The 27,446-nt window shown below is 33.5% G+C and overlaps 1 protein-coding gene across 5 annotated transcripts; it reads left to right on the forward strand.

Moving 5' to 3' along the window:
- Positions 1-88: 88 nt before the first annotated feature.
- On the forward strand, positions 89-27,446 carry CCDC82 (coiled-coil domain containing 82). Of its 5 annotated transcripts, none has more exons than XM_039881988.1 (9): positions 404-598; positions 2,323-2,399; positions 4,942-5,696; positions 6,163-6,370; positions 14,824-14,916; positions 16,217-16,341; positions 19,005-19,175; positions 21,497-21,600; positions 26,521-27,446. In XM_039881988.1, exons 3-8 carry the CDS (start codon positions 4,956-4,958, stop codon positions 21,575-21,577), a joined length of 1,419 nt encoding a protein of 472 aa, XP_039737922.1. In that variant the 5' UTR covers positions 404-598; positions 2,323-2,399; positions 4,942-4,955; the 3' UTR covers positions 21,578-21,600; positions 26,521-27,446. The 5 variants fall into 5 exon arrangements, with proteins under 5 accessions (XP_039737921.1, XP_039737919.1, XP_039737922.1 ...); XM_039881983.1 differs by having other exon boundaries at positions 406-598; positions 21,415-21,600; XM_039881984.1 differs by having other exon boundaries at positions 406-598; positions 2,326-2,399; positions 21,415-21,600.

A 27,446-nucleotide genomic window follows, 5' to 3' on the forward strand; every position in this document is an offset into this window, starting at 1 on the left:
GACTTCCCCCGATCCCCGGAACAAGGAGGAGCGTCGCTGGTCTAGAGTGGGTCCCCGGGGCGGAGGAGGAGGCGGAGGCAGAGGCGGAGGCAGAGGCGGAGGAGCATCCAAAGGTGAGGGGGGAGGGGCGGGGCGGGGCGGTATAGCTCGGGGCGGGGACTCGCTCCGGCTCCGGCTGCTAATGGTTTACGAGAGGGGCGGGGGAAGCCGCGCCTCCCGGCGGCTCAGAGAAAAATTCCCGCGGTTGCCTTCGGCGCGGGCGGAACCGCCCTGGGCTCGTTCTCCCCTGGCGGGCCGCCTGGGCTGCGCTGCAGTGGGCGGGATGCAAGTTCTTTCCGCGACGGGGAAGTGGGCGGGGCTGACGCGGGCAGCTTGAGTGGTGATTTCGCGCGTTTCTGGCCTTTCGGGACCCATATTTGTTTTCTGAGTGCCGAGCTCCTCTGGGGTCCAAGGGTTTGTGTCGTCCAGCGCACGTCATCTCGAAGGGTTGTCTAAGGGTCCCGTTTCCTAGCTACGCAGCTCCTCCCCACTCCTGGAGGCAGAGTAGCAGACCCGCGGGCGTGCTGCGCCGATTACCTGCGTCCCGCCAGAAAGCCAGGTTTGTAATCATGAAAATGACTCTGATGTTTACTCCCGAGAGCATCTGTTCCTTCCTCTGCCACTCATCCCTGCTGGATTTAGCGAACCACCTTCAATGTTACAGATTTTAATGAATACTTATAAGTCCGGGATGCCAAACTGGCAGGATCCACTCTGCGAAATTGTGGAGTATTGGGCCATAATAATTAGTGGGGGAAAATGGCTTTCCTCTTTTTATATGTTTCTTCATATTTTCCTATTTCTGTCGTGTTGTGCTGCCCTGTTTCCCGCCAGTGGAAGAACTATGATAAATTTATTCACAGCAATGTGATAAGAACATAACTGTAGCCCTTAAATCACGTATTATACTGCCTCGGTTTGATGTCCCTTGTAATTTCATCAGATTGTGAGCTCCTTGGGAGCAGAGACCGTATTGTTGATTTTTTTTTTCTAGTTACACCACAGCTCCCTGCGTGTGCTGGCACATAGAATCCCATTAAATAACTATTTATTTGGCTTATTAAGGTTTCTCCTCTAAACCGTCATATGAAAGCAAACATCAAGGAAGGGTGATGTTTTACAAATAAGAATTCATCTCTTTTGGTGGCATTTCAAGTAATGGCTGGGGTTTTACTGAGCTTCAAATCTTAAAGTGTAGCCACCACCTAGTAGGCAATTCCTGGAATGAATCTTTTTTTGAGGATTAATTAACCTCAAAGTCCAGAAGAAAGGACATTTCTTCTGATGAGAAATTCAAGTGGCATCAAAGTACCCTTTCTTAGTTTTAGAGTTACTGTGTTAGAGAAAGAACACAGGCAATATGGATAACTTTACATTCTTTGCAGTCAGCGTAGCTATATATGTGCGTCTTACCATTAACTATGAAGCCCAAAGATGTGATAGTATTGATGGTCTTCACTTACTTAATGCTTTCTATTTGGAGTCTTTCTTTCCCATTTCCTAAAGGTAAGATATCGTTAAAGAAGCCTCATTAATTCTCATTTCAAGAAATTGAGTGTATGCTCATACTTAGCATATATAGAAATTACATCCATTTGCATAGATTCTTTTTTGAGTGAATTCTAACCACCAAGAAATGTCTCACCTAACAACCTAGCATTACCTTCTCATTCCTCTTAGGTCAGTTCACTCACCTTTTCCCTCTATCATTATTCTTTCTTCCCTAGCTAACATAGTAAAAGTATCCACAATTTTAAAAAGAGAAGCCAACCATATTCAAATTATCTAATTTTTTAATGACAGAAATTTTGACATTTATATAAATGGTAATTTTGGAATATGAGAGACACCCTATAAATCTGGCAGTTGGCCTAATGAAACTTGATTTATTTTGATTAGATAATGTGCCTCCTCAAACATTCAACACTGAAGATTTCCAAAATTTTTTTCTCATCAGAGACTACCTCTCTTTGAAATTTTTACTTTTCAACCTAATGGAGAATTCCTTAAATTTTGTGATTAGTGTCATCAATAAGATGGTAGAGAGATGTCTGCAGATTTTCATCTCTTTAGTACATTTTTTTCTTGCGTATTAGATAAATAATTTCTGGAAGTTTCTGGCCTAACTCATGTACTAAAATTCAGTTATGTAATTTTAAAAAGCATGTTTGTAAACTTTATTTTAATTCTATTGTCTGAAACTAAAGTTTAGCATAAATGAGATAAAAAATGACTTTTTAAAGGCATAATTTTTACTACCTTGTATGAATGTAATATTGGCAGCAGTCATTGTGTAGCCCTGGACGGGGAATCAGGAGACCTGGTTTCTAATTCCTCACTAACAAGCTGTGTGATCTTCGGTAAGTCATTTAACTCTATGTCCTTGGCTTTGATTTTTATAAATGAAGATCAACGATATCTTCTATGATCATGTCAGGATTTTAAAATATGTATGAAAATACACTACTGTACACAGAGTTTTCTTATAGCTTAACTGTGCAGTCATAGGTATTTTTATAGTATGACGTTCTTAATTGTCTCACCATTGTCATAGGAATCGCCTACTGATGTGATAAATAACTCTTTCCAGCATGGTATTGTTTTGTAAATAATCATCCAGTATGTATGAAACTGCTTTTGAGTACTAATAAAATCTTCTTGCACTTTATTGTTCCTACTGTCCACATTTGCTTTAGTGTATGTGCTGAAGGCATCTTTGTCATTTGTTTTTCTATTTTTTCATTATTTCTCTCAATTCAGATTTATTAAAAAACCTTACCTTTCATTATAGTGTAAAGCACGTGTACTCTTCGCTTATACAAATTTAACTATGTGCTTAAAAAATACTTCTTTGTAGTACTTGGCTTCAAAATATAGCTAGCTGCCTACCTTATCTGGTACTAAGTAAAAATTAAAAAACTAATCTTTTTAAAGCATGGCAGAGAAATTGGGTGGGAATTTTGAAGCAGTATGGTATTCAAAAAAACATACTTTAAGAGTACTATATTTTTTCAAAGGGTAATTTTGACCACACACAATTTTCTTCTTTGCTGTTTTTGATATAAGCCTTCTGTAAGACACATCCCAACTGTAATTTCAAATAGCGGAATATTTGGTCTGTTGACTGGGATTTGTTAAGTTGCTATTACAGTACTGAATATAACTTGTAGCAGTTACTGTGATAAGGTTAGACTTCTGCCTACGCTATCATTTCTGGTGTATAATCTTAACAACCATTGTCCTGATTTTGTATGAGTTGTTACCATTGTAGAAGTAGCCACATTACCCTATAAACATCCAGAATTTGTACAATCGAATCAGTGGTCATCCCTTCCTCTCCACCCCCCAAAGAAAAGTCATCTTGGGAAACTATAAACTTGGTTCAGTAATACTGCCATTGCTCAAAAAACAGAATTATTTTCGAAATTACCTTCAGGGTTTGCAGCACATTTAAAAAATATCTTTAATGGTAGGTAATCTTCATCTTTTGAAATTGGATTTAATTTCTGGAAACTGCTCACAGTCTCTTTTAACTGAAACAAGTAAATAAAGTGGGTATTTAAACCACTTGGATAAAATATGAAGTGTGATTATTTTTATATATTTACATATAGTTTCGATACTATAGTTTATAGAAAATCTCCAGGAATATTCTGTTCCATGGTCAAAATATTAGAATAATCAGCCTCATAAGGTGATTTCTTTGAAGTAGAAGCACTCGTAAGCTCTTAAAGCTCTTATACTCGTATTATGAGGTCAGTCTCATTACATACACTGTGATCATCTTTCTGGTCTCCTTAGCAACCACAGAAGTACATATGTGCTACTGTATTACTCTTTTTCTAGTTTTCTTGTCTTTTGGTGTTCCTTTACTACATACTTGTGATCATTTTCATGGAGTTCATCTTTTTCTGAATCAAAATTTACAGCATTTGTTTTTCTTTCCCAATACTATGTTCTCCTTCTCCATGAAACTTTTTTACTTTTTTACTTTTTTACCTGACTACATTTTGGATTGTTAGTAAGTTTTCTGTTGGATTATATTTTATCTTAACCACTCAAACTTTGAGTCGTTTTAAGTCATTGCCATTTTACTAAAAAGTATATAGAGGCTGCAATCTTAGTGGATAGGTTATCTCTTAGTTTTGCACTGCTATCTTTTTTATGTCAATTACTACTTTATAATTTTCTTCATATTAATTGATTCCTTGTGTTATAATTCATGTCATTTCTCTATTCAGAATACTTCTCTGCTTACAAAATAAATTGTTCTGGTAATCCCACCCTATTTTTCTATACTCATGTCTTTTTTACAGCATAAAGCCTTTTTTTCACCTTTTTGGTCACACTTATTTACTTAACATACCATGTTCTTTCTCAGTGCCAAATTTTTTTTTTGCCTTACCACTTTTATATGCCTGAAATCTCTTTTCCTCCTTCCTTCCTTCTAATTCAAATATAACCAGTCCTTCAGAAGCCTATTAGCTCATATCCAATAAAATCTTCAGTGAAGCACTTGCCATTCTTTTCTTTTTGCATCTTTACACTTTCATCAGTTATTTTTGTCACTTGTTTGATACTAAATGAATACCTTGCATTTTCTTAATTTTTATATGTTTATATGTTTTAGTTTTACACACAGATATTAATCTTCTAAAGAACAGGACCGTGATTTTTCTGTGTATATCTTTCAGCACAATATAGCATAATGCAGATGTTTTTATAGATGTTCAATACATTATTTGTTGAATAACTGTTCTGCCATCTTCACTCAGATATTTCATATGATGTTACCTCTGTGAACCATTTTATAATACCAAATAAATATAGTTTGTACCATAAATGCATTCTTTGTTGTAAACTGGTTATCATTATCACATTCCTAATAACTTTATTTTGTAGAAGCTTAAGTGAAAATGATACATGTTAGAAGACATGAAACAAGGAAAAATTCTAAAACTCAAGAGCGTGAGCAGAAATCTCGAGTCGATTGGAGGCGGACTAAAAGAAGTAGTATTTCACAATTATTGGATAGTGATGAAGACCTCGATAGTGATGAAGACCTCGATAGTGATGAAGACCTTGATAGTGATGAAGAAAGTGTTGACAGTAATGAAAGTGCTGACAGTGATGAAGAGCTTTCTGGTAACAAGGGGCTTGATAGTAATAAAAAGCCAGAAAATGAAAGAGAGCTTAAATTAATTAAAGTTGAAAGTGAAGGAAACAACTGTGAGCATCTTATTAACACTGGCAATAGTTCAACACATGAAGAAGAAAAGGACAAAATCAAACATAGTAGCATTGATTTACCAGATCATGAGAAGCATTCAAGTCAAGAGGCTAATGATCTCAACAAACAGTCTGGACAAATAATAGAGGAGGATTTAGAAGAAGAACACATTAAGCGAGGGAAGAGAAAAAGGCTCTCCTCTGTGATGTATGACAGTGATGAGAGTGATGACAGTGATATCTTAGTTAGAAAAGTAGGTGTTAAACGTCCACGTAGAGTGGTTGAAGATGAATGTTCTTCAGCAGAGATGGAGCAAAAACAACCTGAAAAAACTTCAGCTGCAAGAAAACGAGAAAAATTCCAGAAACTGCAAGAACTCTCAAAACAAAGATCTCGTCAGAGACGCAATAGTAGTAGAGATTTTGAGGTGTGTTATATTTTTTTGGTTTTGTTGCCATTTTTAAATTTTTACTTAAACTATTTAATTTTTATAAAAATTAAAGTACTGAGTCTGTTCTATTTCTCAGTAATTCTAGAATTTATTTTTTAATGAAGTATCCATAAACATGTTTGATTGCAGTATTGTATCTAATATTTTATCATGATCCTCAGTTAATCACTCTTTTTTAAAATTGAAAGACTGTTTTGTATGGTCTTTCCTGTTTTTATCTTCTACTTTTAGTGTCCATTTTAAACATTTTGCATCACTTACCAAGGTATATTATCTTCCTAATTCAGTTTTCAACATGTAACATGGCAAGATTTTTTTAACCTTAAAATATGGAATTTTATGGATTATTTTTTTGTTTTCAGATTTAATCTTTTAATTTCACATCCATACTGTCAATTTTAAAAGTACAATTTACTGAAGGAATATTTTTTACTTTAATTAGGACTCTGAAAAGGAATCCTGCACAAGTAGTAGTGATGGAAATGATGATGAAGAGGAGGAGGATGATTATGAATCTGATGAAGATGGAGATGATTATATTATTGATGACTTTGTAGTGCAAGATGAGGAGGGCGATGAAGAGAGTAAAAGCCAGCGAGACAAAAATTTGACTACATCACAACTGAAATTAGTGAAACAGAATTCTCTTTGTAAGTTAAACATCAAAAAAATGTTTATGACTGTTCTAATCATGATATTATTATCAAATATCAAATCAGCCTTTTACTATCATATTCTAAAGCGGGATCGTAAATTGATTAGGAACTGTGACTTCATTTTCAGGTAACTTTAATTTGTCAGTCTGATAATAGTTTATTCTGGTGGTTTCAGGAACCCTTTATACTCTTAAAAATGATTGAAGATCCCAAAGAGCTTTTGTTTCTGTGGGTTATTATAGTTAGCAACATTTACTTTTGTAGAAATACAAAACAGATAAATTTAAAATATATCTATTAATTGACTTAACATTAGTAAACTCATTACACGTTAACAAATAACATTTTTATGAAAAATGACTATATTTTCTCCCAAAAGAATGAGAGGAATGCGCTTTTACATTTTAATAAATATCTTTAATGACTAGATTAATAGAAGGCAGCTAGGTTCTTGTATCTGCTTTTGCATTTAGTCTATTGTGATGTTTTTGTCGAAATAGATGAAAACAATTTTATTTCAAACAGGTAGCTGGGAAAGGGAAGAGTGTTTTCAGTAAAATTGCGATATTCTCATTTAACAACACAAAAATTCGATGAGTGATAATTTCTTAAAGGTTGGTTTCAATATGAAATCTGAAACAATGTGAATGAAATTTTAGTACTTACTTACATTACAATCCATTGGTCTGTCTTGCACTTTGGATCTTTTGCCTGTGCACCATTTTGTAACATCATGCATGGTCGTTAGGAGAATATTAGTTAATTGGGTTACACAGATTTTCCAAATATTCACACATTTCATTATAAAGTGTCTTTTAAATGACATTTCTTAATATCACCACCCATCTCATCAGAAATTTTTTTAGGTTGTGGACACTATCAAGCTCATAGTAGCATATGGTTTTTCAAAATTCTAATATCTACTTAAAAATCTGTTTTTATCTTTGGCAACAAAAACTTTGATTTCTTGAGAAACCGTTTTTTGTTCTTTTTTGAGAAAATATTTGACAAATACCAGATAACCATGGTTTGTCCTTTCAAGTAAACATGGTATTTCATGACAATTGAGGTTTTTTTTTTAACTCCCAACTCAGTTTTTCTTCAGATCAATCATATTTTAGGATGAAGCATACATCCTATTTCATCCTATTGACTGCTGAAAAGATGGATACTCAAGACTCAAGATTTAATAAAATTAATAACTTTTATTACTTCATCAAGGACATTCTTAAGTGGAAGCTTTTTTACTGAGTGTATAGCAGTGTTAACGATAATAATTACTAGTTTGATGCTACTACCATGATTCATGCTAGGGGGACAGCTACCTTACGCATAATTACTTTTGCAATATCATTAAAAAATCTCAACAGTGTGAAAACAGCAAATGATTATCTTAGTGTTACTTCTTTGGCCTCACAGATCTCCTTAAATGGATTTGGGGTCCTACAGGGGTCTACAGACCACTGGTTTGTAAAACCACTGGTTTTTATCAGGACTTTTGAAGCATCACTGAGTGAAACCTATCAGAGATAGGAAATTAAAATCTTTTATATTTTCATATAGTTAATGAAAATATAATAGGACCCTAAAAATTTAGGGTATCCTTATATATTATTATTCTGATCCCTATAATTGTACATAAATTCACAATTGTATTTATGATGTTTCACAACTGGTAGAAACAGGCTGTTGGATGTATACTTTTTTCCCTTAAGGAATGCATTCTTTCCCAATTTTTTTAAAAAGAACATAGTTACTAAAATTAAGTATAACATGGTTCAATTTAGTTCTCATGATTTATAATAAAATAGTGGATTGAGATATTAATTAAATTTCAAGAAATTTTTCAGTTATAGAGATGCCAGTGATGGTCATCTATACATTGAAAGTTAAGGACTGTTTTCCTTAGATCAATAGGCATTGGTTCACATACCACCTAGATATTTGAGTCTCAGGGAAACTCAGGAAGTATCCCATCATTCTGGATTATAGTATCTAGAATGTGATAGAACATTTGCTGGGAGATACCCACTTATACCCGTGCCTGCTAATTAATGAAAATAATGAAAGTCCTACATGTGGGGACAATTTTAACTTCCTTCTCTATTCTACCCTTCTCAGCTTGCTTTTGCTTTTTTAAGGGCTGTTTTAGATGTACTGAAAAGTTGAGTGGAAAGTACACAGAGTTCCTATATAACCCCTCTCACACAAAATATCCCTGTAATTAACATCTTGTATTGGTTGGTACTTCCGGTATTGATACATTATTATTATCTGTAGCCATAGTTTATCTCAGGGCTCACTCTTTGTGTTGTATAGCATATGGATTTTTAAAAATATTTTTTAATATTTCCTAAAATTTCTTGTTCAGATATAATTGACATAAAAGATTATGTTACTTTCAGGTGTACAGCATAATGATTTGACATTTATATACCTTACAAAGTGATCACCACAATAGGTCTAGTACCCATCTGGCACTATACATATTTATTACAATGTTGTTGACTATATTCTCTATGCTATGCTTTACATCTCTGCAACTATTTTTTTATTTGGAAATTTGTACTTCTTAATCCTCCTTTTTCAACCATCCTCACTCACATCTGGCAACCATTAGTTTGTTTTCTATATCTATAAGTCTGTTTCTGTTTTGTTTGTTCATTTATTTTGTTTTTTGGATTCTACATATAAGTGAAATCATACATATTTGTTCTTCTGTGTTTGACTTACTACACTTAACATAATACTCTCTGAGTCCATCCATGTCGCAAATGGAAAGATTTCATTGTTTTTTGTGACTGAGTACATTTTATAGATTTTGACAAATGTGTAATAACACTACAGGTATCCACCATTATAATATCATACAGAATAGTTTCACTGTTCTAAAAATCCCCTGTGCTCTACCTATCCATTCCACCCTCCCCTGAACTCCTGACAACCACTGATCTTTTTAATGTCTCCATAGTTTATCTTTTCCAGAATGTTTTATAGTTAGAATCGCACAGCATGTAGCCTTTCATATTGGCTTCTTTCACTTAATAATATGCATTTAAGTTTCCTCTATGTCAATATAGCATGATAGTTCATTTACTTTTATCACAATAATATTCCATTGTATGGATGTAGCACAGTTTGTTTATCCATTCACCCTTTGAAGGGCATGTTGTTTATTTCCAAGTTTTGGCAATTATGAATAAAGCTGCTATAAACATTTGTGTGCAGATTTTTCTGTGGACATATTTTCAACTCATTTAAGTAAATACCAAGGAGTTCTGTGCTTGCTTTTACTACTGAGTATCTCTACCTCAGAGACAGATGTAACTCATTTTTTTTTATGTAATACATTTTATCTTGTGTGTTCTTACTTGTAACTTCTATCATTACAAGCTGTCTTTCTTTAACTTGTAACCATATTCGTGCCTTTTCTCCCTTGAGTTGGCACATTCCATTAACCACTGTTCTAAATGTTATCTTTTCGTTCAAGTTTCCAAGTGTACTCAGGCTCTTGTACCCATCAATCCAGTGAAATTGCTCTCACTAAAGTAATTGATAACATTCTAGTTTCCAAAATGCTCTTCATTTCTTCTATTAATCTGTTATTGCTATGTGCTTTGCCACCAGCTATTTACCATTCTCTTTTTAGCTTCTGTAGTACGTCTTGCCTTTCCTTTTATAATATTGCTTTTCTCTCTTTTCCATTTGTCATGTAAATATTGATTTTTCTAAAGGTTTCACCCTCAAACTACATTTTGCTTGTGCTTCAGGCAGTCTCTTCCCTATAACTTCAGCCCAGTCTATGGGCAGGAATCCTTTAACTTTATTTCCAGAACAGATTTATCCGAAATCCATGGTCCAGTTTTTCATCATCATGTTAAACATTTTCATTACGATGTCTTTCAGACACTTCATACTAAATATGTGCAAAACTAAATATTGAGAGGTTTCATAAATTAGTTTTGGGGTGGTTGTAAAATGTTGTTTTTGTTTGTTTGTTTGTTTGTTTTGGTTGTGGTGTTGGTTACACAACTTTATGCATTGATTATAGAACTGTACACCAAAAAGTGAATTTTATGGTATGTAAAAAAGTAAAGCTCAATAAAGAAAGCCAGTGGACATCCCCGCCCAAAAACTAACCTAAATGGTTAATCAACTTCACTTCTTTTTGTATTCCTAATGCCTATTAAAGTTGGTGACACATTATGGGAACTTTTGTTAGTTGGATGAGTAGATGATTAAGATAAGCATGTTGGCTGAAGCCTTCTGGATCTTATAGTTCAAGATAGCGAAATGTTGGATGTGATCAGATTTGTTAAACCAACAGACGGGAAGAGCCCACATACTATAGGGATAATTTATGACTTGGTTCATGTTTTTAATACCAATGTTTATGCCTTTTATAAGTAAGATTCTAGGCAGTTTTTGCTTTGCCAAGAGATTCTGTTCTAAAAGTTGCTATAAATTCTTACTTTTGAAAGTCAAAAAATATTTTCTCATTAAAACAATAACCTATATGATGAATAATGAACACCACTCTATGGCCTGGGTTAGGTTGTAATTAGGCTAATACTCCCAGATTTATTCTCCCCCCAACTCTATAAGAACACTGACAGATACATTCAACATATGATCAAAATTCAAGAGAAACATTATCTAACCCCAAATTTATACCCAATGAAGAATCACAATCAGTAGTCTGTGCAATTTTACCTTTTTGAAGAGAACATTTCTATACGTTGGAAGAAATTTTGTCATTTCCTCACTACCTGCTATTTGGCCCTGAGAGATGCATCAGTAACACTTCAAAGTAGAATAGTTTCCCTTTCAGCTACATAGTTGCAGCATTTGAAACATAGTCCTTTTCTCTTCTCATCAGTCTCTGTTAGTATTTCTCTATTCTGAGACTGCGACTTCCAGAAAAAGGTAAAATAGAAAGTAGACGGATAGACTGGCAGTGGTCCATTGTATTCCAAATCTACAGTGTTCACTCACTAATATTATACACAGGTTGATAGGAATAGCCTTCAGATTTATGGATACTGAAGGTTATTTTCCCAGTATTCTATCATATGCTCAAAGTGACAAAGAACCAAGTAGTAGATACAAAAGTACATCTCTAGTGCCTTGCTAGATAAATACTTGCTAAAATACTGGAAATTAGACTGAGAGAACATTAACTTTCCACCTAGCACTTGGAGAGAATCGTTCTATCAACATAGCACAGAGCGTGCCTAAGAACAATCTCGTATCGATTTATGTTAAATGTTAAATCCTAGAACTTTTCCTGTTGTTCTAGGATAAGTAAAAAGTATCAGTGAAATGTTTTGGCACAAAGCAAAAGTAACATTGCCCTGAAGAGCTAGAGGAAGAAAATGCCTGTGAAAAAAATGTTTTATTAAAGGAAACAAAAGAAAATTGTATAAAGCGTTTGCAATCTGTTTGAAAGCAATAGGAAATTATAAGAAGAGAACAATTTGAGGTGAAAGAGAGCTAAATAAGATACGGATAAAGTGCCAGAAAATTTAAAATGTAAAGTCAAATAAAATCTATGTTGTAAGCTCTAAAGAGCAGAATTAACAGTACAGAAAGTCTCATCAGTCATATGTAGGTTAAACTCAAGAAGTTCTAGGATGGAGAAGAAAAAGTTCTGAGGGAGAAGATAACACATGAAGGAATAGAAATGACCCTATTTCACAAATTCCTGGTTGTGGGGGTGAAATAGAAAAGGAAACAAATGGAAACAGCATGTTTCTGGAAGGTAATAAATAGTATAAGAAGTTATTTCTTCTGAAATTGTTTGATTTAACTTTACAAAACAATCCTAAAGTTCACTATGAAGATAAATAAAATTTGAAAACAGAGTCAAAAGGACTTGCCCCACCAGATATAAGAAGTTATCACAAAATTGCATTAAGTAAAGCATTGTAGTACGGACATGAGAATGACAGCCTCATCAGTGGGTAGAGTAGACAGTGCTGAAACAAAATCTTAGCATATTTAGGAAACTAATGTATGATAAAGGATGGAAAATCAATAGAATGACTATATTATCCAATGATTGGATGTGGGGAAATTGATTAATTACTTTGGAAAAATCAAGTTATAAACACAAATATTGTCGGTTTTCTCCTGTGCCCTTCTGCAATATTTTTATAATCATGGAGGAAAGTTATAAACAATATCCCTAGAATATTCTACAGAAGCCCATCTAATATAGGAGTTAAAGCACTGAAAAAAGTTCTGGAGGAGGCCTGAGCTCTAATATGATTTCTGCCTCTATCTAGTTGTGTGACCTTGGGTAAGTTATTTCATTATTGTGTCATTTTTCTTAATTTTAAGATGAGAGATTCGAATTTCATTTTCTCCAATTTTCCATCTAATTCTAAAATTTCATGTTCTGAAGTATCATAGTATCAAATCCAACCACCATGCATAATAACATCGACTTAGGGGATAGTAGCATGAAATTTGAGTCGGATTGCCTGGGTTCCAACCTCAGTTCCAACACTTAACTATCTGTGTGATCTGAGGGAAGTTTTTCATCCTGTCTGTATCTGTTTTCTCAACTAAAAGTAAACCAAGGGTCATGATAGTACCTGGTAGGCTTGTGAAAAATAAAGTAGTGCATCTAAGTGTATAAAATTATGCCAGGCATATACTCGTTCAATTTTTTTTCCAATTTGAGCTACCAGGAACACAATTCCACCACCATCCACCTATCCACTCAACCACAATGAAATCAAGGCCTTCTTCCTGGCATTTTTCAAGACGATTCTGATACACATTGGTAGGAGAGGGATTCCGTGATTAGGGGGAATAAAACCTCTCCAGATGATTCTGATCTTTTGCCCTTTCCTTTTACTGTTAATCCTAAAGACACTATTATCAGGGTCTGAAATAGAGCAACCGTTCTCAAAACTCTATAGCAGGTGAGTAATGTTGCATGTTAACACATTTAAGATTGATAAAAAATTTAGTGAGATAAAAAATTCTATTGCATTTTATTTGATAGTTAAACTTAAGTGCACAGGGGATGAATTTGATTTTTTTCTCAACATATCTATTAATATCCCTGGAACAGTTTTCCCTTAATACAGTGCTAGATAAAGTTTAAGTTCATTTAAACTTTTAAGTTTTTTAAGTTCATTTAAACACTCAAAATTAAATTATATACTAGTCCTATAATATATCGAGAGGTAAATGAAAGTCTAATCAAAGTTGAATCATATTGAAGTATTATTTCATTTTCTAATTATGTTCTGATTTTTAAAAATATATTCATAAGTGGCTGTGAGCAATTCTTTTGTAATTTTCAATTGATCGTGGTCCCTCTACTATGTGAATTATCTACTCCTGTCATTTAGTTTTATTACTGCTTTATTTTGGTCACTTTACTACTTCAATAAAGTTTTGTTTTTGTTTTTTGTTTTTTAACAAAAGAACATATACTAAAATTTCCCTTAAAGTCTAAAAAAAAAAGAGTTATACAGCCCTTTCAGTAACTAAAAGAAAAGCTAAAAGGTGTCTCCATGTTAAATCCCATCTTTTTTTGTTTTTTTTCAATTGAAAGCAAAGTCAAAATTCACTCATGAATGCTAATAATAGGTCTTATTTTGCTTTAATCCCTTACCAAGCATTTTCCACTTTTCCTGAAATACTCAAGCTGCTTTTAATATGTCTTCACAGGTGCCCAAAGGAGGGCAAATAGTCTATGATTACCATTTGGATCAAGCAAGGGGTCATGTTTGATAGAAAACATTTCCACAGGCATAGTAAACCTTGACCCAAGAGCAATGGTAAATAGTAAGGACCTTCTCTCTTATCATTGCCTGTCTTGTCAAACGTGAGTCCGTGGACCAAACCGAATTAGTGGGAAAGCAGGCTTATATATTTTATATGAGAAAGAGTAGACATAACTTGTTTAAACTAATGCTGAAAATTTTAAATCTGGGGCAGCAGAAAGGGAAATGGAGTTTTTATAGCCACTGGGGTTCTGGCTAGGGAGGCAATTTTAGGGATAATTTTGTATATAACATGATTTAGAGAAAAAGAGTAAGACAAGAGTTTCATGTACATATTGAATAATGCACCTATGTAGTTTCTCTTTTTTGTTCTCTGCAATCATCGAGTTGATAATTAGGTGTACAAGGAACAATTTTGATTTTTTTTTCACAACATATCTCTTAATTTTCCCTTAATAGGTTTGGAAAGTGAAGATTATTTGAAATAACAACTAGAAACTTTGGATTAGAAGCCAGTAAATCTGGAAAATGGAGATTTGTTTAATGACTAGAGAAGTCACTGAGGCAGCTATAAACTTAGGATAATTATGTGATTTCTTATATTTATAGTATTAATTTCTTAGCCTCGGAGAAAGGAACCTGTTATATTCAGGGAATTATTTTGTCTACTAGATCTTGATATTTATTTAAAATTAATTTCAGATTCTTTTAGTGACCACTATACTCACTTTGAAAGAGTTGTGAAGGCCCTTCTGATCAATGCTTTAGATGAATCATTTCTGGGAACATTGTATGGTAAGTTAATAATATGAATGAAACAACTTTTTTTTTCTTTTTCCAATTTTTAAACAACCCACTGTTTTATATATTAAACAAAACCAAGGAGACCTATTCTTCAGGCCCTCCAGTTGTTCTCTCTAGGGTCAGCTGCACCCAAAGCCCATTCATATCAAAAAGTTACTAGTTTTTATTATTTGTGAAGTGTGGAAAGTACAAAAGAAATATGTGATGGTTCCCTACCTTTAGAGAGTTTACAGTGAATTCGAAGATATAGGACATATATACTCACAAAACAGCAGGGCAGTTCAACACTCATGTGTTGTCCCAGTCTCTAAGCTCTTCGAATTTCATGAAAATTATGCCCTGTTTTATGCTTTCATGCCTTTGCTCATGCTGTTTCTCCTTAGAATATAAACTCTTTCTACCCTACATTTTCCAGGTGAGTGTAAAATCATTTCCACCATAAAGGCTATCTATGACTCATTTAAGTAATATTTGTTATCCCCTCTTTTGTGTTGTCATTATCCTGAGTGTGATTGTATTGATGTGTATGCACTTTTCATACTTAATTTTGAAAATGTATTTTTACCTTTCTCCCTTGCAAGAGTCTGAGAAGAAACATACCATATATATACACTTATCCCTTGCATCTAACACTGAGGTTGGCACTTAATGAAGACTATAAATATGTCTGTTGAATATCTACCTAAATGCCAAAATAACATTCTGTTCAGTTTATCGAACAAATGTTTATTGAGTGCCAACTAAGGGCCAGGAATTATTTGAAAGCTGGAGATATGGCAATGACTATGACATACAAGATTCCTGCCCTCATGTTGCTTAAAGTCTAATGAGAAAGGCAGACAATGAGCAAACAAATATATAACAATTTTAACCAGTGATTAATTCTTGAGAAAAAAAGTAGGATAAAGAGATCGGGAATGATAAAGGAAAATCTTATGTTAATTAAATTGGTCAAAAACAGTCTGTCAAGAGGTGAATTTTGAACAGAAACCTAAAATGAAGGAGGAAATAATGCATGGATCTTGCAGAGAGCACAGCAAGTGGAAAGACCCTTAGAAAAGAGTCAGTTTTTGATGTGTTCAAGGAGCAATTGGCCATGTGGTTCTTTCTTTTCCCTCATTCCTTGATGGGATTCTTCTTCCACTTCATTAATTTTTTTCAACGTAAAATGCTTCTAACCAATCAATCAAGTATCTTCCTAAAACTATGGAAAGAAATCGTTAAGTATTCAGCTACTGAAATATTCCATGAGAGCAAAGTGATTGGTTTTTGTTGTTATTGTCCTGAACAGATGGCACCAGGCAAAAATCATATGCACAAGATATGTTGACATCTCTTGATTATTTGGATAACCGCTTTGTACAGCCTCGTCTAGAGAGCTTATCCTCCAGAAGTCGTTGGAGAGAGCAATATAAGGTATACAGTTATATCTGTTTTTTAATCTCTGGTGGGCAGGGCGTGGTGATCTCTCAGGATTTCAGTATTCAGTCAGACTGAATAATCTAAATTATTAGCATTTTTCTTTGTTGTTTCTCACCTCAAAGTAATTACTGTTTTAATCATTAACACTTATATCTATCCAATAATTAAGTAGTTCTAAATGATGAATAACTTTAGAACATCTGTAAGACTTAGCCCTTCTATTAAAATGAGGAGATTGTCTCACAAGATGTTAATTGTTGTATCAAAAAAGAAGTCCTTAAAAAAGTGTGAGAAACAGTGGGTTTAACTTAACTGGAGGACTTTTCAAAGAGCATTAATATGTGAATTTATACTGTAAATCTTCAAGAGGGTGGTACAGAATGTAATGCTTTCCAAATTTGTGTTTTACTATATGGCTCCTTTTCATGAAATACTTCTAACCCCCTAGGATAATTGATTTCCATAACATAATTTGGGAAATACCGGCCTAGGTTGTCTTTGATGTCTTTCTCCAACTTCAGGTTTTGTAATTCTACCAATTTGGGTAAAATATCTTTTCAATTTATAAGATTCATTGGATTTCATGTTATCCTCTAGATTTATATTTTATGATTTCTAATAGTGGAGAATGTACTATATAATTTTTAAGGTGTTTTTTTCCATCTCTGTTTCTAACATTCTATCTTCTAATGATCAGCAAGAGGAAAAATGGTAAGATAAGAGAAGTTCAAGTTTCCTACAGTACTTCTAGCGTTTAAATCATTAGTTGCTCTGCCTCATTTATATCAGGAAATTTGGCTTCACCCAAGGCCTTTTCAGCCCTTAAATTACCTAATGATAAATTAGCCACAGATGGTTTTGGTTTAAGACGCAGTTATTGGATTACAAAAAGAATACTTCAATTGAGAGGATGGCTTGACATTAGGGTCACTATATATATCTTTTAACTTTGAGTTTTTAAACTTCTGTAAACTCCAGTTTCTTCTTCAAATACAGAAAATATTTACCTACTTGAAAAGGAAATATTTACTTACTTTGAAGGTAAAGTAGATAGTACAGCTTTTAGAACATGATATAAATATTTTTTTCTTTCATAGAAAGAAAAATGGCCTTATTCATTATTTAATTTTACCAAGTAATTTACATGCAAAGTAAAGTATTTTATTTGATCTTAAAAGTTAATCCCATGAGGAAAGCACTATTATTTCCTCCATTTTAGAGTCGAGGAAACTATGACTCAGAAAAAATGAGTAACAGAAGGTTACAGAGCTAGTAATTAGCCAGCCCAATATTTAAACCTAGAGACCTCAGGTTTCTAGGGTTTCTCTGACTCTAAAGCGCATACTACTTTGCTGTATTATGCTTTACCATCCTACGGTAGGTTATGCTGAATTTGGATAACCCAATGTTGAAATAATAACTGGAAGATACAACAGAATATTAGCTTACAAATTTAAAGACATAGATGATTTTGGTTAAGATAAGCTAGGTTTTGCTGCTAAAATTAAATAATATGACAAATAAACCAACAACAAAAATCTCAATAGCTTAACCCAACAGAGTTTATTTTTCACTTACATATGTCCAGTCTGAGTCAACGGGAGTGCTCTATTGTAGTCTCTCAGGGAACTAAGCTGATAGAGCTTCCAGCGCACTATGTGCTTTCATCTATAACACAGAAGGAGGGAGTCCAGGGTGGTGGTTAATCACCTGTTCACTCTTAATGTCAGCTTGTAAGTGACACGTGTCATGAAGTGTCATGAAATATGAGAAATATTATGCAATACTGTTGTGAATTATACAATGTAAAAAAGAAGCTATCAGTATGTTGGATACTTAATTACTATCAGGTGATAGAGAATGTGAATGTGGATTAGTAACCCTGCTAATATGCTCATTGCATGTAGTTCAAATATTATGGTCAAACCTAATCTACACTACTAATTAGAACGGCAGTATCTAGCACAGGCATAGAGCACAAGCAAAAATACTCAAGCACAAGTAATTTCACACTTAATAAAGCTTATTTATGAAAGCCAAATATTTTCTCAGTTTGCTTACTCATTGCTAACACAGCTATTAGACTGTCCATATCAGTACTGGCCACTTAGCAATCCTAGTTTCAACTTGTTTATTTTCATAATATTTTAGTAAGTAACAATAGGAGGATTAAATTATTTCTGAAGAATTTGTGGAAAATATGATATAATTGAGACAATAGAGACTGATTGCAATCTTGTTTTTCTCGATTTTTGACTTAAATGAATTTATCTTTTTTTATATTCTAAATTTTTGCTGCTCATTCTTTCACATTTTTAACTACCCCATTAACATTAGAGATGAAAGGAAAAAATAAAATATGTGAAGAACACTACTTAGTAGTAACTCATAAGTGTGAGGGATATGAAACTAATTATTTTCCCAGACTGGTTTATTTTCATTTAATAGCCTAAATTATAAATTCATATTTTAATTTAAAAATATCTTGTCAAACACCTACTGTGTGTTTAGTATTAAAGTTAGAAATACTAGTGTTTTGCTCTTACATCTCATCTTATTATAATTCCTAATTTTTGTTATAATTTGGTTAAGTTCTTTTTATGTCTTATTTTTCTTGCTGTTCTAATCCTTTAAAGCTTCCTCACACTTTTTTTCAGGAGCGGGTAGCAAATTATTCTAATGTAAGTATTCATATGAAGAACCCTGAAGACTGTTCCTGCCAGGCTTGTGGATTGCATCGGCACTGTAAATATTCAGTGCATTTATCAGGAAAGTTGTACAACACCAGGACTATGGAAACAGATGATTTCATGTCACATGATAAACAGGTATTTTCTTTCCCTCTCATTTTAGTTTTCAGTATTTAGAAATTGTCAATATATAAGCTTGCACAAATAACCCTGTTATTTTCACAAATGGAGAAAGCACTAGCAGAAGGGAAAAGAATATAAGGAAAGGGTATAATTTTTGAATATGAAAAATATGTCTTATAAGCAGATTCATGCATATTCTCTAAGTATACATCACTGAAATGGAGCGTGGGTGGTGGTGGGGTTAGAGGATGAGGATGAAAAAGTAAGTAACTGAGGCAGAGGGGAAGCAGAAGTCCCTTTTGAGCCCAAAGGAGAATTAGACCCACTGGGAAAATTTTATAGTAGATAATCTACCAAATTGACAACTGACAAGTGAATAATAATTGAAGATGCATACTTATCCTAATATGAGAATTAAAACCATGCTTCAGTTTAGACTCTATCAGAAGTATGTCAGAGTCTAGAGCAATTAGCACATACTTAAGGTGCTGTTAATTTTGAATGAATAAGCAGAACCGAAGAAAATGTTTGAAATATTTGAAGTGTTCTTGATAAACAAGAGCAAAGCAATACAATGTAAAAGAAAAGAACTATAGATGAAAACTACTGTTTACTTTTTTAATCTATATAAAAGTATTACATTTATAAATGCAAAAATATTAATATTGAAAGCTTCCTCTGAAGAGTCTGTATATCATGAAGGGTGTGTGAGTTTTGGGGCCTAGTTAGAGACCCAAAATTGATTCTAAATGCTACCAGTCAATTATTAAGGTAGAAATATACTATTTATCTGAATTCTGCTAGATTGGGTAGTACGATTCCTCAGTGTTATGTGAAGTAATTGACAGATCCTTCTGAACAATCTGGGTTGCGAGAATTACTTAGAAGTTTGTATAGGGATACTGAATTCAGAATTAGTCTTTAGTATTTTATTTGGCAAGTACTATAAAAACACATTTCTTCTCTAAACATGTCAAATGAAAATTTCTCCATTGTTTAAAAATTGATCTGACTTGATAAGACACCTAGAATCCTAATAAAAATAATTTAATAATTTAAGGATTGTGTTCTGTTGTATAGATAAAAATTTTGCTGTACATTCACTGTCTTCACTGTGTACAGCTAATCCTGGAGAGGAGTGTAAATTAGAAAACCATTTCTATAGTTCCGATATCCTGTAAAGGAATAAAGAGTCTGTAGAAAATAGTTGATTCAAATATCTAAAAAATAAGAGATCTTGTGAAATAAAAGCAAGAATCATTAATACACCAGTCACACAATGGAAAAATATAAAAGTTAACAAACATACTGAAAAATGATTATTCTCCACTTAAAAGCATACAATTAAAATTAACCTTAAGATGCCAGTTGATACCTCTGAAAGTAGCAAGGTATTTTTAAATAAAATGCAGTTCTGTCATGGTTTCATTGAAACTAGCAGTTTCATGGAAATAAGATTCCTAGAGAAAGATGTGATACATCTTCTTAGAATACTGGATAGCTATATATAGCCAAAGGTAACAAAGTTACACATATTCAGTGCCTGTAAGTTTATCCTTGGCAAAGTAATTCAACAAAAGTAAATGACGTGATCACGAAATTCATTGAAACATTATTTATAATATAAAAAATGCAAGTAATCCAAATAAAATATTAGAGTACTATTTTAATAACTAAGTATACCATCATTTTGAGATAACATATAATACTACCACTAAAATAATATTTATGAAATAATGGTCGGTGGAAGTGAAATAATAAGCATTGTATATTCTATCCTTGCATCTATGTAAAAATGTGTGTATTTTATATGTATAGCTATATTCAAACATTAAACTAGTTATTGTATATATTAAGATTGTAAGATCGAAATTCTTTAATAATTTTTTTAGTAATTTTTCTCTTAAAAGGAAGAATCAGTTATTAAAATCTATTTTATATGCTGCTGAACTACAATGTTAGTGCACGTATGGAAAGGAAAGGCTATAAGCTCCCCCTAATACAGGTAGTACATCTTTCACTTATGTATCTCAAGTGCTTAGCCCAATACTTGAATCATAGCAGGTGCTCAGTTTTTGTTAACTGGGTTGTATAAATAAAAGAAGGTAAAGGAATTTGGTGCTAAATATTTTAAAAATGAATAATGCATTTTTTAGATTCTACTATTTAAAAAAATCTGAAAACCAGAAAGTCTATATATTCATTACTATATTATTCACTTCACATGTCAGATTATGTTTATTTCTTGATTTAGGTGTTTATTGTTGGCAGAATTTGTGCTGAACGTACCAAAATTTATCATAAACTGAAACATTTTAAATTCAAATTGTACCAAGAATGTTGCTCCATGGCAAAGACGGGAGAAGTTGAGGATGAACAAGTTAAAGAAACAGTGGAAAGAATTTTCAATCAATTAAAAGAAAGTGGCTGGATTAAGGAGGTAAGGTGACTGATTATAAAAGAACCATCTCATTTAGAAGATTCTGAAGCCTAAGTATGATCAGCAAAAGGATACCAATGATTAGAAGGCAGTGAATCTCTCCTTCTCTCCCTGTCTTTATATTTTCTTTTCTTCCACCCATTCCTTTCATGCTTATCATTGTCCTACCCTGAATAGGTGATACGATGTTCTAAGCATTCATTCAACTCATCAGGTAAATTTTAATCAGCAGTAATACTGTCCTTTTGATCAGGATTTTCTGTCATTTCACTTTTATATATGTGGTATTCCTTACATATATATTAAGTCCCTTTATTTTCTTTGACAAAGTATAGGACTCACCTCTGCTTATCTGCTTCCTATTCTTTAGAACAGTTCTTGTGACCTGAGAGTGAAGAAGCACCTGGTGCCAATCTGAGGAAAGGATCTCGGCTGCCAGTTCTTATACCACCCACATCCTCTTCTTGAGGACATGGGACTTAGCAGTGAGCATTGTAACTGAAGATCAAGGGGAATGCAGAGGTTTCAGGCCACAGCACTGATTTTGATTCCCCCATATTCTGTTGATCCCTAAATTTGATATCAGGGATTAAGTGGGGTTTTGAAGAGGGCACTGGATTCCTAAAGATCTGCTGGCAGCTCATAAGCTCTGGTCTGCTCACAGAGCTTTTAGAATTGTTTATGGTGCATGGAAAGAATGCTAATATGATTGCAGTCTTTTAAAACTTCTAGTTACATGAATGTATAAGAGAGAACATATATGTTCAGGCAACTCAGATCAATATTATATTTAATCTTAAAAAAAAAAGAAAGAAAAGCCTGACTTAAGATCCATTGCTTGGGTTATTCATATCATAGAGGAATTTGTAAAAGATAAAAATAGAAAAGAAGAGAGCTTAGAGAATAAACTTATGAGCAAAGGGAAAGAAAAAGAGAACAACACAACAGAAACTTCTTAGGATATATCATGTTCTGCAGAGCTCTCCCGGTCTGGAGAATGACATCAAGATTGGTTTCTCTTTTGACAGTTATCTGCCCACCACAAACCACCACCCAGTGATCTTTTTGCCTGCCCCACACATCTTGACACTTAAGTCGTCTTTCATTTTCTTCCCTTTAGCTTTTTATCTTTTACTTTCCTTCTGCTGCTCTTACTACCAGTGTTTCTCCTCCCTGTCCTCTGTGCTTTTCAATTTGCCTTAGGGAGGAGCCTTCATTTATCTAGTAAGTCCCATCTTTATTTTCCTAGATAACATTAAATTCTTAAGTGCTTTTATTGATGCATTTAAATGTTGCCAACTCTCTAGTGGGGTTAAAGACCTATTGGGACAGCACATTTTTAAAGAATTGTGTACTAAAGATAGAAAAGTAATTGTGCATGTATTATTATATGTATTGTTTATGGGAAGAACATTAACATTCTTGCAGAAAAAAAACCGAAAGCATTTTCAAATCAAATCTTAGAGAAAGCTTAAAGGTTGCTGACAACAGAAGGGACCGGGAATAAGAAAAAATATTCTTGAGAAAAGAAAGCCAAGTGTCATATTCTGCTTAAAGAGTAACACTTAGCATTGGCATTGAAGGTATTTCAAGATCATACGAGTATAGGACAATGTGCGCATTTTTTTTTTTTTTTACATAAAATACCAAAGAGCGTCATTTTCTTTTTGAGATCTCTCCTACCTTAATTTAAACTATTTGTCCATAGATTTACTAAAAAGATATCCTGGAAACTAAAGAAGTTTATAGCCAGTATAAACCCAGATTAAGTTTTCTGTGCTGTGATAAAATTTCAAAATTGATCAGGTGCTCTGACATTTCTCATCATCACTCTGCCTACCCCTTAGTATGTGTGTGTCTTTGAGTGATAACACTACATATGTTCTGGCAGTGGTGTGTGCTTCTTCTTTGGCTGTAATGTCATGGCTGCATGTACTCTAAACCTTTAGAATGCCAGGCTCAGTGCTACTCGAACAGCTGTATATTCATGGGTCTTTCCACTCTTACCTCCCAATTACTATGTCAGCTCCTCCTTTTACCTTACACAAATTACTTGTTCGTGTCTCTCCTTCCTCAGCTTCTGTTTGATACCGTTTTTCTCCAAGCATTTTTCTTCCATTATTTCAGGATATCACAGCATTTCTTCCTTAAAACCTACCAGCTAGACTATCTTCATTCTTCTTGTTCTTCTAACAATTGAACTAGGATGACTTGTTTTTAACTTAGTAATATTAAAGCAGTAGGAGCAACTCAGGTATAAAGAAAGAACAAATAATCAGAAAATTATAATAAAACTAAAATGGTAATAAATATAATTGTAATATAAGTCTCATTAGAGCCAAAGAATATACCGTCATATGCCATTGGCAAAATTCTAACAAGTGATTTTTTTGTTAAGAAGAAAAGTGCATATGATGATGCGGTTTCCAGGGAAGTTGAACTTAGGAATTGTTGGGATGAGATTGTGAATTCATGAATACCAGAAAGTGAAGAAAGTATGTCAATAAAAGTATCAAGTTTCAGTTTTACAGTTGTATTTAAATTTTAAGTGACATATAAATATTTAAATTGTGATTGGATATCCCACCCCTTTCAAAACTCTTCTCATTTGTTCTCTTCCCTTTTTTCCCCCCTTTTAAACTTTTTTTTCTCTTTTCTTTCACTCCATAAACTGATGTTTCTCAAAACATGGCTCTAAACTGCTTATGTCAGAATTACCTAGAAGTTTGTGAAAAATAATGTGTTTTTCCTGGCCTCACTGTAGACCTTTCGAATGAGAATCCTTGGGGGTATTAAACACCCAATGTTTAACAAATTAGATGACTCTTAAGCAAATTAAAGATTGATGGCCACTGCTTAAAAAATTCATGTTGCACTAGGTTCTCTTCTCAGGCTCTAAGCCCATTCCCTTGGCATTCCCATTCCTTTTTTCAGGACTAACTGCTGCTTCTGAGTACAAGGCACCAAACTCCTTTTATGTTCTGACCTCTTTCTCATACTCTATTCCCACAATTCCAACTGTTTTCATTAGTAGATCCATCTGGCATTCTAAGGGCTTGACATATTATGACCAAAACTGTGCAAATTTGTAGTAAAGAAGAATGATGGAGGCAAAATCTTTAGATGGAGAGAATGGCCAGGTAATACAAATTGCCTTCTGTCTGAGTTTCTTTCCCCTCATAGGTTTTTCTTTTTTCACACTAAAGCTGCACCCCACTCCCACCCTTTAAATTTCAGAAATAATATACTATAATGGTTAAAAACATGAATTTAAATATTTCCTAGTAGTAGAATTTGGGGGCAAGTTACTTCACTTCTCTAAGCCTAAGTTTTCTCTTCAGTATAATAGAAAATAAAATAATAATAATAATTAGGGTTTTGATTGTGGAGCTTAAATGAGTAAAACATTTTTTAAGCATTTAGTGTAGGACCTAGCAATTAGTAAGGTGATCAATGTTAGCTATTATTAGTAATAAAATCAAAGAGAGGTTTTCCTTAGTATAGCTGAGATAGAATGTAATTTTCCAAAATAAATTTAATAAATAAGAAAAAAGGATATAAAGAAATAATATGAAAAGCATAAAAGCAGTCAGACTTTTAAGATATAGGTTTCTAATTCTAGAGTATATTTTATTTATACCTAATAGAACCTGTCTGAAAATTCGGTCAAGAGAATTTCTAAGTAGTCTATAAGTTATTTCCCTTCCTGTTCTTTAAAAATCTTCATTCTTTCCAGAGAAAGTGATCCAGTCAGAGATCTTTGGGGGTGTGGGGAAGGTTTCATGGCCATGTCTAGAAGGAAAATGCACTCCTCATATACCCTTCCATAGGTCCCTATCACCACAAAAGTCAGTCATCAATATCTTCTCTCGCCTCAGTAGAAGTAGAACCAGAGTTCATAAGTTGAATTAAGAAACCATTAGTCAGTTAATCTCCTCAACTGAGGTAAACACTTTGAACTCATCAACCTTGAAATCTCCAAATCAGCCTCTCTTATCTTGTCCCAACCTTAGTTTTACTCTCCATCTTCATTGCTGTCACTCAAATTTGGTCTCTCATTACCTAAATTATTACAGTAGACTCATAACTAGTTGCCAAACTTTTCTAGAATGGTGTTTTACTATTTTTCTTAAAGTACACCTTAGAGTATGTCAACCTCCAGCTTTAACACCTTAAACAGCTTAACAGCTTTCTACTGCCTGTCACATTATAGCTAAAACCCTTAACCTAGCATTTCATACCTTTCATTCTCTGACCCCAACTTCTTTAGTTCAGCCTTATCTTGCTCAATTCCCCTAAAAAACCTCAGATTGTAGTTAAATCTCATATTTTCTTGTCTTGTCACTGTTGTATGGACTGTTGTTGCCTACAGAAAACTCTACCCACCAAATCTTTGCCTACCAAATCTTTTTTCCCAGGACAGAGGCTTAAATGCCTCTCTTTCCTGGTCACCTCAACTAACCATGACCCCTCTGCTGAAGCCTCATAACAGTGTCTGTACTTCTTTATGGCATTTGTTATTGGTTGTTATTGACATATAACTACTGAACTCTGTTCTCCTTAGAGGTAGGGAAAGCAATTTTGTTTTGTACCTAGACAGTCATTAGCAGAGTATTTGATATATGTTATACATTCAACAAATTGTTGTTGAATAAGTTATTGAAGTTGTTATACTTTTGCTATAAATATATTAGAAAAATATGTTACAAGAAAGTTACGAAATTAATAATAATGTTTCATTTGATCTCTTTCCAGTGCTTTATGAATTAGAAATGCTTATTTGAAATTGAGTCCCTGTTTATATTTAAAAAGTTTATTGTTCGTGATTACCATGTTTCTATATGTGTCTGTAGATTGAAAAGGCCTAGCTTATCTTCATTGCTTTGAGTAAAATAACTAGCTTTTTTATTGTATACACAGAAATATGGTCAACTTGAAGAATATCTCAATCATGCGGATTACTTTCAAGATGAGAAGTTTGACTGAATTGTAACACATTTCCTTCAGAGAAGATTTTATAAATTCCTGTAAATGTGAAGATCATATGCCTTGTTCCTCTATATCATGTGACAATTATATATTTTATGTATATCTTCATGGTAAAATATCTTGTTTAAAACATGTTCATCTTAATTTCCATGAAATGTTACTCTACAGTCTAATAAAACTTTCATCTACTGTACATAGAAAACATAAGCTTAATAATTTTAAGTGTATTTTGAAGTTATGTAACAATGCCTTTATAACAGATGACTATCAAGTGAATGAGCTGCTCATGTCCTGTCAGTTTAGTACAAAAATGCTGTATTTAAAAAATGTGTTTAGACAAACACCAACATGTATTTATTGCTGAATCCCTGCCCAGATTTGTTTATTATTCTTTTTCAGCATCAAATGATCTTCACTAATATGTTTTTTACTACTGTAATTATCTAAATCACTGGACCATAGAAGAAACCTCAATGCTTCATTCAGTTCAACCCCTTTCCTTGCCTCAGAATCAGCCTGTAGTTTACCCTTTCCAAGTAGAGGAGTGCTTTCCCTTAGAAATCGATTTCAGGCCTCTATAGAGTGTTTCAACTCTCACATCAGGAATAATATCATGGTATGTATTTTTATGCTTCATAATGTTCTTTTTTCTATTCAATTTTGTCTACACATTAATGATTAAGATGTATTTTATTTTTATCCATAACTTTTGCATATGTTTTTATATAGGATCAGAAGATCTCAGACAGATTTAGCCAAAAATATTTAAAAGCATATTTTGGCATCTGCGTTGCTTTGCACATCTAAATTTTTCCATAATATAATAAAGTAAAATGGTTTCAGAGTGAACAAATGGA

This window comes from Pteropus medius, unplaced genomic scaffold (genome assembly GCF_902729225.1).
Source record: "Pteropus medius unplaced genomic scaffold, Ma_sr-lr_union100, whole genome shotgun sequence".
NCBI classification, from domain to species: Eukaryota; Metazoa; Chordata; class Mammalia; order Chiroptera; family Pteropodidae; genus Pteropus; species Pteropus medius.